The 17,178-nt window shown below is 34.7% G+C and overlaps 1 protein-coding gene across 5 annotated transcripts in view; it reads left to right on the top strand.

Annotated features, from left to right (window-relative positions):
* The window catches only part of LOC118200338 (protein Obscurin-like), a 500,451-nt gene that overhangs the window by 158,380 nt on the left and 324,893 nt on the right, over positions 1 to 17,178 (top strand). For 4 of the 5 annotated variants that reach the window (XM_085822284.1, XM_085822266.1, XM_085822279.1 and 1 more), the window contains 3 exons: positions 9,628 to 9,781; positions 11,719 to 11,894; positions 16,693 to 16,771. In XM_085822284.1, the coding sequence (XP_085678410.1) occupies positions 9,628 to 9,781; positions 11,719 to 11,894; positions 16,693 to 16,771 (409 nt within the window). The remainder of the gene's footprint in view (positions 1 to 9,627; positions 9,782 to 11,718; positions 11,895 to 16,692; positions 16,772 to 17,178) is intronic. The other variant, XM_085822292.1, reaches the window with a different exon arrangement.

Raw genomic sequence — 17,178 nt, 5'->3', positions numbered from 1 at the left:
GAGAAACGTCTACTGTAGGTGGAATGTAAACATTCGTGACCAGGACACTCAGTCCCATAGCCTCGACTGCAATTGTGACCATGTCTCTTGACTTTGCTAGCACAACTGGCAACCATCTGCTGTGGCAACAAACTACTGCCGCTCTTGTTCCCTCACTTCCTGAATCCTGAATGAGGGTCCATTGGAGGGGAAATTCTGCTGCTTGCCCTGCATAAAGAAAAGGTTCTTGAATTAAAAGGAAGTCCGCCTCTTCCTCCATAGCATATTGCACTAGCTATGCAATAGCCGCGCGCGCTCTTTGGAGGTTGATTTGGACAAACTTGAGCACATTGCTTTCCTCTGTTCTTGAATTCACTTCCATTACTTTTGTAAATTAATTTACTTTTGAGGTAAAATTACTAACTGTGAAAATACTTGACTTGCTTCCTAGAGAGGTGCGCTTGTTATTAAGTGGACTGGCTGTTGTAGTAGGTAGACGGTGCCTTGCTTGCTGGGCTATTAAATTAGTTGTCCTCGCCGTAGTCAGTGCGTGCTTTAATCTTCTGGATGTGCGCATGGAATGTTGGGCAATTTGCTGCGTACGCTGCATGGTGTGTATCCACTTTAACTTTTGAATCTCTGTTTGCTATGATGCCGTTAATGCATTCAGAGCAGTCCGCCTTACATTCGTTAATGTCATGACAGCCTCCGCAGTAAGCGCAGTAAGGCCTGTGGCAGCAGTCTTTCGACGTATGTTCCAGGTCCTGACAGCGGAAACAGCGCTTGGCTCCTGTAAACTCGCAGATACTATGTTCCCTCCATCCTTGGAACAATCTTCGTTTGGACATGAGGACATGTAAGGCACTAGGGGTACATTCAATCACCTCGATTGTGGTTCTATTCCTTCTGTCCGGGCGCTTGAAGAGGACTCTACACTCTTCATTCCCAAGTTTGCAAGACTTTTGTAGCATTTCTTGTACTTCCACCTCCGAGGTGCCGTACGGTACATTGTCGATTGTGCATTTCGGTGTTCTCTTCCGTGGTATATGCGTGCGTACTGTATCCTTTAGGTTGTCGTGCTGAGATAGGAACTGACTTATCTTCTGTACTTCATCCTTGTTGTTGCATCGCACCGCCACACCTCCACTATTTAAGTTCGTAATGCCCCGAAGGTTGACACCCAGATCTTCAATTTGGACATGCTTTTCTAGTACTCCGCATATATCCGCACTCTGTTCATCACGTTTAGGGAGGATCAGCAGTGTCAGCCTGTTCGTGACCTTCCTTTCCCATCTCCGCTTTACGACTTGCGCGTACGTAGGTTGGCCACCTTTGCCCTCTATAACCGGGTGCTCATCCTGCTGTATAGTATCTTTGCTTGCATGGAGCTGCTTCACCTGTCTTTTTGCATTTTGCTGAATCGAGTGAGCAAGTTCACAGCAAAGTACCGTCGACGTGTTTACTCCTATGTCTGCTAGGGTTGGACTCTCTGAAAGGTGTGGGCCTTTCAAGGCTAGCGTTTCCAGAGCGTCCAGAGCACATAGCAGTCGCTCACCAAGATCTTGAGGTAGGGAGGAATTTGCCTCCTCTATAAGTGCTGGCTGTCTGTCTTATAAATTCGTAGAGCAGGTGAACTTTGCGGTCTTGGTCACTGTCAAGTAACTCTTGCGGATCGAAATCCGACCTTTGCATCTGAGGCTCTCCTTCCGTCTGTGCAGATGAGTTTCGTGTCATTCTTGAATCACCGATACACGTTGAGAAATTTTCACTTAATAACACATTTATATCACTTTGTATCACCTTAATCACTTTAAATCAGTGTTGATGGAATTCACCACGTAATATCACTTTCACGTAAACACTTTGGATCACTTTTAAATACGTTAAAACACTTTAAATCACCGTTGACAGAACGTAAACTTTTTAAATCACTTTTCGCGTAAATCACTTAACACTTGAAAACACTTTCACCATACAATATCAACACTTAATAACACTTTAAATCACTTTTTACCTGTGCCACGAACATAACTTTCACGTTAATTTGACACAATAACACACTTTTCCACTTTATGAACACTACATAAATGCCTTGTATATTATTAGAAAATTCTGGAATTATTGCTGGGTTGGATGTAACAGGTACATTTTAATACATAAATATTGAGTGCTATAATCAATAGAGACCAGCAAGTAAATTGCAGACACGTTAACACTTTGGATCACTTTTAATCACGTTAAATCACACTATAAATCACCGTTGACGGAATGTAAACACTTTAAATCACTTTTTGCGTAAATCACTTAACACTTGAAAATACATACACCATGCAATATCAAAACTTAATGACACTTCCACGTTAACACTTTAAATCACTTTTCACCTGTGCCACGTACATAACTTTCACGTTAATTTAACACAAAAACACACTTCCACTTTAAGAACACCACAAAAATGCCTTGTATATTATTAGAAAATACTGGTATTATTGCTGGGTTGAATGTAACAGGTACATTTTATTACATAAATGTTGAGTGCTATAGTCAATAGTGACTAGCAAGCAAATTGCAGAGAAATGCACTTGGCTGCGATACTTCTTCTGTGCATCAGCTGTACACTATAGGTAGTTCTGCGGAGCAATCCAATTGATAAACACAGGCACAGAATTAATTAAAAAGCACACACACACTGCATTAATCACTATTGTAGAAGACGATAATCCTAAGTCCTGGTAATGCCGGAAAAACGGTAGCTGTCGAAGTAGCAGACCGATCTTCTTCGAATTTACAATCTCATATAGCCCATGGCTTGAATCAGAAGAATCCGTTTGAACAAAATCGCTAGGCCAATTAGGGGCTTAATTAGCGATTCGTTTAATTGCCTCCAGTACCTCTTTCTCCCTTTGTTGACAACAGGAAATCACTTCGATTGCTTCTAACTGACCGTAGGGACGGGGAAAAGGTCAAAGTTCACGGTGAAAAACTTGTTAAAGCAATTAAAAATCAATTACTCGGCATCCATTGACCGCACACACACATAATTACTGTCAAATTGCTGAGCGTAAAATTCCATCGAGGATCAAGGAAGTTAATTTACGGAGTGCGCTAGGCTAGGCCTTTAACTCCACATCATCAGAGATAAAATAATTACATCAAAAGAGGGGTTCATCTAATAAGGGAAAATTTTGAAGCCTAATTATAAAAATAAAAGCTTTTCAGATAATGCCTTCCGCATGAGAAAAAAAAAAGGAAAACTCTTAGAAAGTCTTTAAATTAAATTTCGTGTTTAAAAAGGGCCAGGAATAAATTTTGAGAGAGGAGTCAACATTCAAAAAGTTTTGAAAAGAATAAAAAGGTGCAATACATTTCCTTGATTCTTGATATCAACAGCAAAATAAAATCCTTAGGACAAGCAATCCGGAGAGTTGGGCAAAAAGGGCTGGGGGCGAAACCCGTTGAGCGGGTTCTAGTAGCAGTTCAGTGTGATACACTGAAGGAGGAGAAGAAAATTATTGGTCGCTATTTAGTGCGACGTTAAAAGGTCCCCTTAGGGGTTCGAAAGCAACCCGTTTAGCGGGTGGAAAAGAAGCTTTTAAGAAGCTATTGAGAAATTAAGTGCAGTCGCGTGCGGCTGCGGAGATAAGTTGTCCCTTGTTAAAGAAACATTAGAAGACTCTTCTTAAAGAGTTAAAGACCAGGGTTCCTCCGGTCAATGCCCTTACGCATTGTTAACGCAGGGGCGGTTGGGGTTTAGGAACGACTTGGGCGTCTGTATTCCAATACCGACGCCGTTTAAAAGGTAGTTGAGCATAATCAGGCTGTAAGATTGCTCTGGGTCGCTTTTTAGAAGAGGCAACCGCAGGATCATATACCGGCAGGGTATGTAATACTGGATTTCCAACAAGATGGATGTTTTTGAAAAATCTTTCCGAAAGTCGCTGTATAAAGCGATTAATGGGCATAATTTTGAGGTCGTTATGAATGTCATCGTTCCTTATGAACCATGGAGCGTTTAATATCTGCCGTAAAAATTTTGATTGAAAAATTTGGACGTGTTTACGGTTAGTCAGAGCAGCTGAGCCCCAGATGGGACTCGCGTAAGTGAGAATAGGTCTTATGATAGATTTATAAAGCAAGATCTTGTTATCAAGTGACAAGTCGCTATTTTTAGCGAAAAAGGTGCGCAGGTTGGCTTTGACAGCTTCCGCATTCGCAATAATTTTTTGAATGTGAAGTTGCCAAGTTAATTTTGAGTCTAGTAAAACACCAAGGTATTTGTAAGCAGTAACCTAGGGAATAGGTTCACCGAAGAAAATTAGATTATCTAAACGAGGGATGTTTCTTCGGATGAATAAACTGGCAGCACATTTAGCGACATTAATTTTGATTTTATATAGTCCGAGCCAGAGTTCTAAGGCTGAAAGGTAACTCTGTAATTTAGAGATTACCGTGGTGATGTTGGTATGTTGCATCCAACGATACTAAACACCAGTGACATCGGGCAACGGCGGCTGCTATGCAAATCTGGAAGCACAGTTCGATATGCACGTGCACGACGCGTTGAGGCAGTAATTAGTCTCTTAGTAATTACTGGATGATCCGATCTTGACGAACCTGTTGTCTAATTAAAGCTGCTATACATAGCAATTGAAATTAAGACAATCCGCTGAATATTTCCGCTTCTGCTGAGGAAAATGCCGGAGCTTCGTAGAAACAGCCTACTCTCGTAACTCCCGCAGTTTGGCAACTGTCTTTCTTGAAACTGATGTTCCTGTGGCAGCAGCGTGGTCACGAGACAGTTTTCTGATTGTAGAGGTCATCTGGTGCTTGGCTGAAAATACCAAACACCGGTCGGCATTGGTCATTGTGGCTCTCGGGCAACATGGTCCTGGTTTCCTGGACACTGCCCCGCTGCTTTTTAACTGGTTCCACAAATTAGAGATGACACTTGGCGTTACATCCAGTTCTCAGGCAACTTGAGCTTGGGACTGGCCGCGCCTTAAGCCTACCCACGATTCTCCATCTCATATCTTCGTATAAGTAATAATGTGTACTCATTTCACCTAAAAAGAAGCAGAAAACAACAAGATTATTAAAGGAAGACTATAACAATCAATTTTGTGTTGCAGAGCGGCATGAACTGAGCAGCAGGCCGTGGACTTTTGTACTTCCTTCTAGCCTAGCGACGCCCATAGGAATACGTAAACTAATATCTGTGACACCAGCACCGTAGTGATATTTTATGACAACCAACTGTCCAGGTTTTGTGTGGAATTTTTAGAGATATGTGGGAAAATGTTTTCCATCTCTTCATTTTGTCCACCAAAACAATTAACTAAGTATTATTTTAAAATATTAACTGATCATTATCTCTAACTATTTAATTAAATGTTCTAAATCTGTTAAAAATAAAAAAAAATCTTCAACATATATTGTGGTACTGAAGTTCATTTGTATTTTATGAAACGTATGAAAGTACAGAAAGCATAAAAATCAGGAATATTAAGTAATAGAAAAACAAGTATAGTATAAAATATTAGCACTTTGGTAGGCATAATAAACAAAAGCACTCAAGCAGCTTTCAGTCAAGCTTTATCAAAATGGCGAGAAAGCTGAACGTCACATAAAAGTTTTAAAGTGGAAATGTTTCGCCTTCTCCTTCTATTTTTGACTCAAAAGGTTTGGAAATGGGATTTTGCTTCCAACCACAATAAATCCGTCGTTTCACTTTTCATTCGAATATGTTGCAATTCGGCAAAAATTTAAGATATTTGTCTTTTAAATGGAATCTGTATGTTGCGAATTAACAAACTGAGTTGCCTGAAAGCAACAGTTGCCCTTCTTAAGAATATTCGTTTCTTACTTTTGAATCAAATTGATAATAATAAAAATGTAATTAATTCATGATCTATCTAATTAAAAATGTTCAGTATCGCTATAGAATGACGTTAGATATTCTTATTATTTATTTCGTATTTTGTAAAACTTTAAGGCATTTTTGATAAGCAAACTCGACGATCTGAAAACAAGCAGTGGAAACACAGTACGGAATAAAACATTTTTATTACCTTATATCTTACTGTCTACTATAGATATAGTGATTTTATATATTTCGTGATTTTGCTGTTGAACTGAATTTTATGTAGCAAAGTGCGAAGAGAGTGATATTTAAATAACTTTAACACACATAGAGTTAATAATAAAAAGACAAAACAAAATTTCTTGTTTGCCATCTTACTAAGCAAACTGAATATTCAAATGATGAACTGACAAAAAAACTGAAAAAATAGAAGAAATATATTCCAATACTTAACTCTGCATCGTTCTTAATTCTAAATATATGCTGCTTTTAAAATGTTTTCTGTTGAATAGTATATGGCGTAAGTGTAACGAATATCATGCTCAAATATAAAACTAAATAGACACAAAAAAAAAAAAAAAAAAAAAAAAAAAAAAATGGTTAGCACAAGTAAGTACAACAGCTGATTAGTAGCCTAAGAGCTCAACGAGAACGCGAAAACCTTAACAAATCCTTCTGGGAGACCGTTAAAATCTGAAACCTTTAAGATTTTCCCCCTGTTGATAAATTTGCTGGTAAATTCTAGATGTGGGAACAATTTCATTCCCATGATCAAATATTTTCCCTTCGCTTTTATAGCTGAAAATAATAACCTAGTTCCATCATATTAAATTCATTGTAGAAAATCTGGTTTTTCTCGAAATCTGAATTCATCGCAAAATAGGACACATTTTAATTAAATAAAGGCACGTTTAATTCGAAGTAATTATTTAATACAATTAAAATATCATTTTAATTTCTGACTGAACTCATTAAAAAAGAAATATTTCAAACAGTTTCTCGTAAAATATATTTTATCGAATGACAATTAAATATTTGGCTTCAATAAGAGCCAAAGCAAATTTCTTTTGAATTTAAAACAAATTTGAATGATGGAATATCAAATAATATGAAGCAAATTTCTTTTACAATTTTACAAAGTTTTATTCTTTTTGCTATCATAAATTCTACCCAAACTTTAAAAAGACTGACGGCGTATTGTCACTAAGTCTAAAATAACATCCGAGTCTTGAGAAGAGTGTAAAAAACCCTTTTTAGAAGGCCCATCTGGTGCTTACAACTTCTCCATCCACCTGTGGAGATATTACTTAGAGTAACAGTGAAATAAGTTCAGTAGCCGAAGACTGTACAAATCAGTTTAACATGAAGTCGACTTGCAGTCAAACATCAGCAATTATAATGCAAGGCCAAGGACTACAAATTTTATGTGAGCTCGCAGCAATTTAGTAGCATGACCTGGACAAGCAGAACACGCTTTGTCTCAGAATCTAAAAAATTCAATTTAAATATACGCGAGCTAACTTACATTCTGGCATGAAAATGGAAGGAAGAAGTGACAGCAATGGTCCAAAAAATAATAAAAACCCTATAACATTTTTGAAAATTTTTATTTTTTCTATAGAATTCTGAATGCATTTCTATTTTATGTATTTTGTCATTAAAACTGAAAATGTTAACACAAGTTTTAGTATCTTCAGCATTAGTTTGGCGACTCTGAAAGTTCTCGAAACATAGAAAATGAAGTTGTATTAATGAAGTTCAATACAGATGCAAAATTTAAAATATTTTACATATTTTTGACTCTACTGTAGAATTTTATACATGATTTATAACATGAAATGTAATTTTTCTATTTATGTTTTAAATCTACCGTCCATTAACACTATATTCAGGAAGGATGGTTCATACATGCTTGGAAGTAAGCATTATGCGAAGTATATACTTAGAAAACAAACTGATCATTAAAAAATTACGAACATAATATTTATATTACAATAAATTGAGAGAAATGAAGATTCTATTATTTCTGTTGCTATATTTTAATTAACTCTGAACATTATACAATTAAATTAGTTCTAGTTGAAGCATAACGTTTTGATTTTGCTTCATTTGTTAAAAAGTATTAAAATTGTTCCAATATGTAAACCTTGCTCAAATGAAAGTAGAAATGTGACAAATTACCGCAATAATTTATTAGTTTGATTTTATATATTCTTGCACAATGGTATAATACTACATATCGTATATTTCGTTGTATAACATGCACGTTTAATACAAAAATAGGAATGAAATTTACGTGTGCGTGTCATACACTGGTTTATAAAAATAATAGCTTAAAATTAAGGAAAAAAAGTATATTTTTACATGCACCAAAATGCTGCTTATTTAAAAGAAATGACATAACTTACGAAATTAAACATTTTCATTATCTTATAGCATGAAGAGTTCGTCATGTTCATCTTCTATTATATCTTCAGGCGTTATCATCGAATTTTGTTTCATCTTCATCATCATTATTATTTTGATCCAGAAGTAAATAATCATTATCCATTCTTTCTTTCATCAACACCAAACATCATTGCTGCAGCACGATTACCATTTTCCTTAGCAAACTGAATGGGTTTGCATTTGAAACCAGCACTGTGTTTGTTTCTTTTCGCGCGAGCCATATTTACTACTAAAAATGAGCTCTATATCAACTATACTTCAACTAAAGCAGTTTCGATTGAGTGAAGCCTTCGATTTTCACTTCAAAATCTCGGCTTCAAATGACTACAGAAAGAAAAAACACCTACCTCCTAATTTCACAAATTCATTCAGGGTGGAAGTATTCTACAATAGCATTCTTTTGGACATCTGCATTGAATACAATCCACCCTCTTTGGCGGAATGTTTACTCTCTTAAGCATTTAACTCACACACATATGTTTAGGACAAATGTTCGAATAAGTAACCTCAAAAGATAAGACCCATTGCACATGCAGCTTTGAGGTTTCTTCGAGAAGAATTGAATGCGCGTTATATGACAAATATACCTAAAAATTAAAAAGTGTAGCTTGAAATTATAGATAAGCGTTTGAAACCGGTGCGCTTTATGCGCCGGAAAATACGGTAATTATGATATGTAGGTGATATTATATGTGCTGGTAATGATGCTGAAAGCAATTGTCCATTCTTTCTGGATCTCAGATATATGCTTTGAGACTCATTTTGAACAAACATTGCTGTAATTGCAAATTTTCATGTAGAATAGTGTTAACTCTTCTCTTGCTGAGAGAAAGCTGTCTGCAAATTCCGGTTGGTTATCCGACGATTCTTCTTCACAAGCGACTCATCTGCAGCAACTGATACTTCATTCATGATTATGTATGTGTGACCTGGCCGTGGCATATCAGCTGCAGTCAAAATGCCCATGATTAAAATCACTGCGCCATTGAAACATTGCACGTATTCCACTGACATACATTATAGTCCCATAAACATTCTTCAATCGATTGTAAATGTCTCTTACACTAAGTACTTCACCGAACAAAAATTGGATTACTAACCACTGAGCCTTTTTAGATGAATCCGTGGCCCAACATTGCTTGTTATGTCACTTCTGACTTCTTATGATACACCGCCTCTAACTGCTTTAAACCAGATTTCTCCTGTCATATCAAAGAAATCTGAAAGTCCTACCACGCGAAATAACGCCGCTAGGTACACAGTTCAACTATGTGGCCACTTATATGACTATTTACTACATAATAAATATGAGGTAATTCTGGAATTTTCAAATTCTTTAGCACCCGATACAGTGCCATCAACTTCACCCGATGGATCATCGGTGACCTATGGACCTATCTTCAAAGAGAAGCTTAGGAATTTCGAGTTGCAGCAGGGAACAGATTTCCGTGTTTGTGTCATCGTGGAAGGACAGCCGAAACCGGATCTGAAATTGTAAGCATTTAATATTTTTATTAAAATTTTCATGCTAAAATATTTTTAATTTGTTAACTACATGGAAACTTATCTAGTAACAATTCGCTTATTTCAACATTGGTCTGATGCAGAAGCTCCCGGTACACTGCCATCGTTATTAAATTTCAGTTTGGTAGTGCCAATGTATTTCGACCGAACAGCAAAAGGTTTTCTTTCTTAAAAGTCAAGTTATTATATGCAAGTTGATCTGTTTTCTCATTTCAGACGCATAGTCGTTCTTAGTTGACCCAAAATTAAAAGAAATCATAAGGCAGTAGATATATTAATTGCAAGAAACACGCCAATGTAAAATCTTGAATTAGTCAAAACCGTAACATCATTCTGGTTAAAAAATCAAATTTCATTGATTTTTAGGGCGATTCGAAGCAAGTCCTTCTTCTTCAGAGGAGAAAACAAAATATGCAAAACGGGATGAGCGACAATAGTTTTTCAAGCTTTCATTACTATTTTCGTCGACGGATGAAGCTGCTTTTTGCTTTACTCCGGCCGTTTGTTCGATTTAAATACGATCCTCGCTTTGCTTCGCCAATTACTTCGGTTTAAGAAACGTCGTCGCTCAACTCATTTTGCTCTTGAAGAAGAGGGACCTATGTCTGATCGCTTTTGAAATCGATATGGCTTTATTCAAACTTTATACTAAAGTAAGGTTGTTATTTTGAATAATTTTAAATAAAGAAAAGAATTTAAAAGTTTTCAAATAGAAATATTAGAACTTAAGTCCATAAATAATTTCGTGTACTTTTATGTAATGTGCAAGGCTTCAAAACAATTCAGCTTAACAACTGAAATTTTTATTTGACTATTACAATCTATTGGGGAAAAATAACGATGAAATATTTATTATTTCCACTTTTCAAGCACGAGATTCAGCTTTTATATGGGAAATTTCAAACATTTAAGAAATTTATTGTTTCTAATATAAAATTATAGATGGAGCTTTTTAAAACATAATATAAACATTCAATTTTTAACTCCACGTAAAAAATTGGAAAAATCGTTTACTGATATTTTCTGAGATTTGTTTTTAATTGATAATAAATATAACAAAATCAGCTTACGGGCGGTGATATTTTTCGATAAAAAATGCGATTTCAAAACAATGTAGATTTTGCCTTTTAATCTCTCCAACTGCGATTTCATGGTAATAAAATTCAAAATTTACATTCGATACTTTTTACTGTGACCAAAAATATTCCTTTTTCACAGTGTAACAAACGTGAAAGAGGGGAAAAAAGAGAAATATTTAATTACAATGCAATTCCGTTTATACAAATTTACAAAAGTGCAGTCCGTTAGTATGAACATGTTTTAACGAATTATTAGCCCAAAAGGGCTATTAGTCTCGAAACGACATTTTGCATCGAATCAACGATACGGCGTATCGCTTTTCAAATTGTTGCCACCAAATATTATCGTTTTGTATATATTCAAAGAATGTAAATAATGAAGAATCTGCAAGAATATATGTATGTTTCTCGCAATGTGAAAAAAAGATACCTAGTGTCATCCAATTTTCAATAACGTAGTCCTCCACCCTAATATGGGCATCTGGAAGCCCGAATCTTGAATTTCGAAACTGTTTTATTACCATTTTCATATTTTTTAAGCTTTAACGATTTTTTGATTAAGAAGCTCAACGATTTCAAAGCAAGCAGTGGCAACGCACTGTACATAATAAAATATTTTTATCTTCAGGGTGCAAGACTGCCTATGGGAAATTCTAAAGATATGCTGTTTTCAAATATTTTTAGCCCAAAGGGCATTATCGCAAATCCGCTTTAAAGACGTATGTATGTGTAAATGAATAAAACGTGCCTTCAGACGTAATATAAAATCTGAAAGCTTTTAGATTGTTTTATTTTGATAATATTTATCTTTCTGTTATTATTCCTCAGTTACAAAGATGACAAGGAGATTGGAACAGTTGGAAGGGTCCGGTATAATCAAGAAAATAAAGAGTGCTACGAACTCATAATTGACAATGTCATGTCCGAGGATGCCGGAAAATATTCTTGCGTCGCCAATAGCTCTGCGGGGCAGAACGTCACTTCCTGTGATGTCACTGTCACGAGTGAGTCAAATGATCATTTTTATCATTTCAGTTCTGCATTTTTAATACCCGCCGAAGATCTGCATCATTTTAGTAAGCTTATTTTGATATTCAAAACATGGAATAACTCGATAACAGGATAATGTTTACATTAGTTCGAAACTTACTCTTGGGTTGGCAAGAAAGTAATTACGGTTTGCACAAATATTTAGCGTTTATGTTACCTTTGGTTATTCTTCTGTCGAACTTATTATATTTTATCTTTTGAGATTTCGCAGCTGATAGTTTTAGGTTGCTATAAAAGCAGATTCTATGTATTTTTTTTATTTATAATTGTTAGTTTACGGTCAGTTTTAACATAGAGTGCAAAAAGAAACACTTTCGCCATATTTTACTTTTTAATTTCACAAAGGCGAGAAAGCATCTGAGGCTCACAAAGAAATATGTGAAGTTTATGGTACCAATCGGCTTAACAGAACGCATGTGTCAGAAGTGAGTTAAAAAATTTCATTCTGGAGAGTTTTTACTCGAAGGTGACCAGCGTTGGGGCCTGTCTTCTGAAGCTGATGAAGACAAAATGAAAGCCATAATTGAATCCAGTCATCCTATAACTATGTGGAGCGATTGTAAAAAGATCAAGTGTATCATACAAGCCATTTTAAAATCACATAAGCTATCTTGGACTCGTTAACAAAATTCGATATTTGGGTTCCGCATAAACTGAAAGAAATTCACTTAACTAATCGCTATTTGCGATTTGCATTTCAAATGTAATGCCCATTTTTGAATTATCAATGGCGCTGAAAAATGAATCATCTGTAATAACAAATTATCATGCTTGAACCATGATCTTTTTTAAGATCATGGTTCAAGCATGGTGAATAATATCGTGTGCTGAATTGCATCAGAAAAAGATCACGCTCTCGATACGGTGGGATTACGAAGGTTTTGTGCATTTTGGGCTGCTTCCAATTGTTTGGTTGCTTAAGTAAACTCAAAGGTAAAATTTGCAGTAAACTCAGAGGTTTACTGCCAACATCTTATGAAATTGCAGGGAATAAACAAAGAGAAAAGGTCAGAATTGGCAAATCGTAAAGCAATCGTGTTCCATCACGACAATACGAGGCCTCAAACATGTTTAAAAACACGTACTAAATACCTGGAGCTCGTTTGGGGAATGATGTCGCATCCCTCGTATAGACCCGACCTTGCGCTATTGGATTATCGTTTATTTTAAAGTTTACAAAACGCCTTAACTCTTGAAGATTTCAGTAATAACGATGACCTAAAATCGCACTTGGTTGAAGTTTTTGCTAATAAAAACCAGTAGTCGTTCTATGAGCGCGAGATCATGAAGTTCCTAGAAAGACGACAAAAGGACAAAAAGTAAGTTAATTTTTCTTGTATAGAAAAACTGAGTTTTATTTTACACTCAAAAACCGAAATTACTTTCATGACCACCCAAATCTCTGTCGTTTCTAAATCATGGATTTACTTGTACTCTAGGCACCTACTTACTGAATTGTCACCTAACATACTCGCTTAATGTATCTTTAATATACATAAATCCTCGTAAAAATCATCACAAATCTTGACTTTTAAAATAATATTAAACAGTTTATACTGAAAGCACATGAGCTGGACAATTCTGTTCAGATTTTGCAAACTATATAAACTCTTTGCAGGTGTTATCTTCGTCATACATATAGTATGCATTTCAAATAAAATTAACTCAAAATTTCGTTTTATCAAGTAGAAGTTCTATAGTTATCGAGTCAGCAGTATTATCCTAGTTATAAATAGAATTTGACAGAGGTCATTTTTGTATTCATATATATTGTTAAATTGTTCATTTTTTGCTTGAAAAGTGACTGAGTAATTTTTTTCTTATGCTCCCATTAAGGTTTTTATGTCTTTAGTTAATAGCTGTGGAATTATCAACAATTGAAAAGTTTAAATGGCGCTAAGCCTAACGAGACCGTCATTTGTTTACATTTGAAACTGCTAGTAGAATAGTGAATTTAGTCATTTGGTACACTAGCTTCAATGTCATTTTGCGCAGTGTGACCAAAAGTCAACTTTCAGTTTTGTGCACCGAAAACTATTTCTTCCTGCCCGCTGGCCAAATTGCTTGTTTTGGCGTAGATTTGTGTCATTTAAAAGATCTCCGTAATTGGAAGTATACATTTAAGACCAACAAAGCCTAGGTAAGAACTTCTGTGAACACGGTGTAGGTACGTACATATGTATACAATTGCAATGACATATTTCCCTCAAACTCAAATATAAATTTAAATTAAAACGAAAGAAAGGCAAACTTTTCTTCATGCGAAAAGTATAATTTTTTATTCTTTATTTGTTACTATTTTTTATTTTTATTAAAATTCGACTTTTATTATCAGTTAGACGGTAATCTAATTCTAAAATTATCTCGGTGAATTCTATGAATAAAACTTTTATTCATATAGTTATGTACAATAAATTTAGAAATGCTGTTTTGGTGAAAATACCAATTTGCAGTATTTACCACTTCTGTTCAGTAATGTTTCCGAAATTACCATTATCTATAATGTCATGTTTCGGAAACGTATTAAAATTTTGTCACTTCGTTGTAACTGGACGGCAACCATGTTCAAAGTTACCTAATTTTATATATCAAAATGTAAGAAAAGATTATTTTATAATTTATCTTGTGATAAATTCCTATATTTATTACAGATACCTGCTCATCCACTTAGAAGACATTGTTATAGTAAAATTTGAAAAAGTAAAATTTTAAAATAGGGGTTTTAAGTTAACTGGCAAATCTGCATAAAAAGTTAAGTACATTAAATTCTATTCACTCTTTGAAAGTCTTAACATTGAAGTTTTATAGCATAACTGCAGGTTGTTTCATGAAACACAGAACTAAGATTTTGTGCCATTTTTACATAAATGTTTTATGAATGGGATTTGTTTATTGTGCATAAGTTAAAATAAATAGCAAGCGTAAAAGAAAGGGCTAAAAATAGAAGCTTAGCATGTTAAAATTAGCGCTATTTATTCCAAAGATTAATCTTAATATTATTGCGATTTCAATTCCGAAGACCTTAAATCATCCAAATGCAGATTAATGTAACAATCTTCTGCTGAATTTGAAAAACGATCAAAACGATAAAATCACCAGAGGGGTAAAAGAGAAAAAAAGAAAAAGAAGTGGAGGAGAAAAAAAGAAAAAAAAAATCTTCATACTTTTTAGTATTCCAATATTATTTAAATCAAAAGTAATTAAATTTAGAGAAACTAAAATCTGATAAGCATTACAATGTGTTTGGCATTTTGGCAACAGCTTTTTATGAATGATGATGTTGAAACTGAAATTTTTTTTTGAAGATTTTGGAATGCTTTAGAAATGTATGCAACTATTTGCATTTTAAAATACATAGTTTTATTTTTATGCCTGACACGCATGCTTCCCGTTTTCACCTTTGTTCATCCATTATTGTTTGGTTTTGAAAAAGCTTTTTCACGAAAGTGCAAAACTAAGGATTATGAATTGCAAGACGAAGTGCACAAATATGCTTGTAACGTGCATACACAAATTATACCGATGTAAAATGAAAAATTATGAATAAATTACGGTTGCTAACACCAAAATAACTAAGATAATTACATATGCAAAATGTAAGGATAATTTAAATCTAATTTTAATTCAAAATACACTAATAAAAGATAACAGAGAAGAATTAAACATCATATAAACAGCAAAAGATAGTATAACAGCAAAAGATAAAATAAGACTTAAACAGCAGAAAACAGAAACATTGTTTAAAGAAAAAATTAGAAAAACTTAGGGAAAAAAAATGCCCAAAGTGCTTATCTTTTGATACAGAGAATGTCTTAGAGGAAACAATTAATTACCTATAGCTTAATAAAGAAACAATTAGTAATTTCACCTTATTAATAAAATCCCCGTGGTCGCAAAGGGAATAATAAATAACTAAAAAATTACAAAAAATATATATAGTGCTTCAAACAAAGCATGCATTTAGAGCGTGAAAGTGAACTATAAGTATTACAATGAAGTGAAGGAAAAAAAGTGTGGTGAAAAATATACAAAAAGTCATTAAAAAAATGAAAACTTTCAAATTCCCACAGGATTGAATGCACATGCTCCCCGTATTCTTAGTGTTACGGGAAAGATTCGATTCTTTAGATTTTTCATGTTATATTAGACAATAAAATATTACAATTTCACATATAATTTCCCTAAAATTATTTATATATGTACAAAATTCGTAATAGTTTTTATTTTGTAAATGAAATTTCGCGGTGTTTACAGCTTTAAAGAGACGGAACATGAAATTCTCTCATGAAAAACAATTGTCGAACATAGCTCAATAAGACAAAATTTATTCATATACTCCATCAGTGATGAACAAATATTTTAAGGGGAGAAACATGCCTTCTGCAAATGACACGAATTTTCAACTTTGAAGTCATCTATGCAATATTATTCATATCTGGACCATAAAAATGTGGAATTTTAGAACTTCGGCACCATCATAATCAATAAACAGGGTCTTTAACATCAGAAGTATACACTTTTAGTTAAAATGAATGAAAGTGACAAGGCTGTGAGATGTAGAATTTAATTGCAAAATATATAAGATGTTTTTATTATCACCCATAACTAGCGCAATTTATATAATTTCATGTTTCACAATTTGCGTCTTGCAGTTTATTTGTAACTACTAGCTTATGCAGCTCTGTAACAAGCAGCTTGCTGCATTGTTTTTTGTTTTGCATGATGATTTGCAAAAACTCTTATCCCATCCAGGCGCAAAGGTGACTGTGAAAGTTGATGAAGATGCAGATAAAACATCTACACCTGACATTTTGGATGATGGTCTACAGTGGTAAGTTTAATTTTCTGCAATTTCCCCTTTAAAATTTGAAATTTTGCTGAATTTGGTAAGTTTGTTTGAATGTGGCAATTGCACATGAAAAGTGATATCTGCCTAAGGATGCCTTCATGGAGAATGTTTTAAAGGAAACTGGCTCATATTCTCATTATACATGAGGAAAAACCACGAAATCCAACAATGTAATTTATCCATTTGCCTGGGTTTGAATCCTGGTCGAACTATCAGTAACCAATGGTTCCAGACCTACCAACGGCCGGGCGCTAAAACCGCTGAAAACTGGTAGGTCGATCCGGGCCGCATAACCGGTATAGTGGTTAGCGTCGCTGACTGCTGAGCGGAAGGGCCCGGGTTCAAATCCCGAAGAAGGCATGGAAGGCGTCATGGCGGCACTCTAAATA

This window comes from Stegodyphus dumicola, chromosome 1, assembly GCF_044657685.1.
Source record: "Stegodyphus dumicola isolate Sdum_Otavi_A_Nest chromosome 1, ASM4465768v1".
In the NCBI taxonomy this organism is placed as follows: domain Eukaryota; kingdom Metazoa; phylum Arthropoda; class Arachnida; order Araneae; family Eresidae; genus Stegodyphus; species Stegodyphus dumicola.
This window is presented reverse-complemented; position numbering and strand designations above follow the sequence as displayed.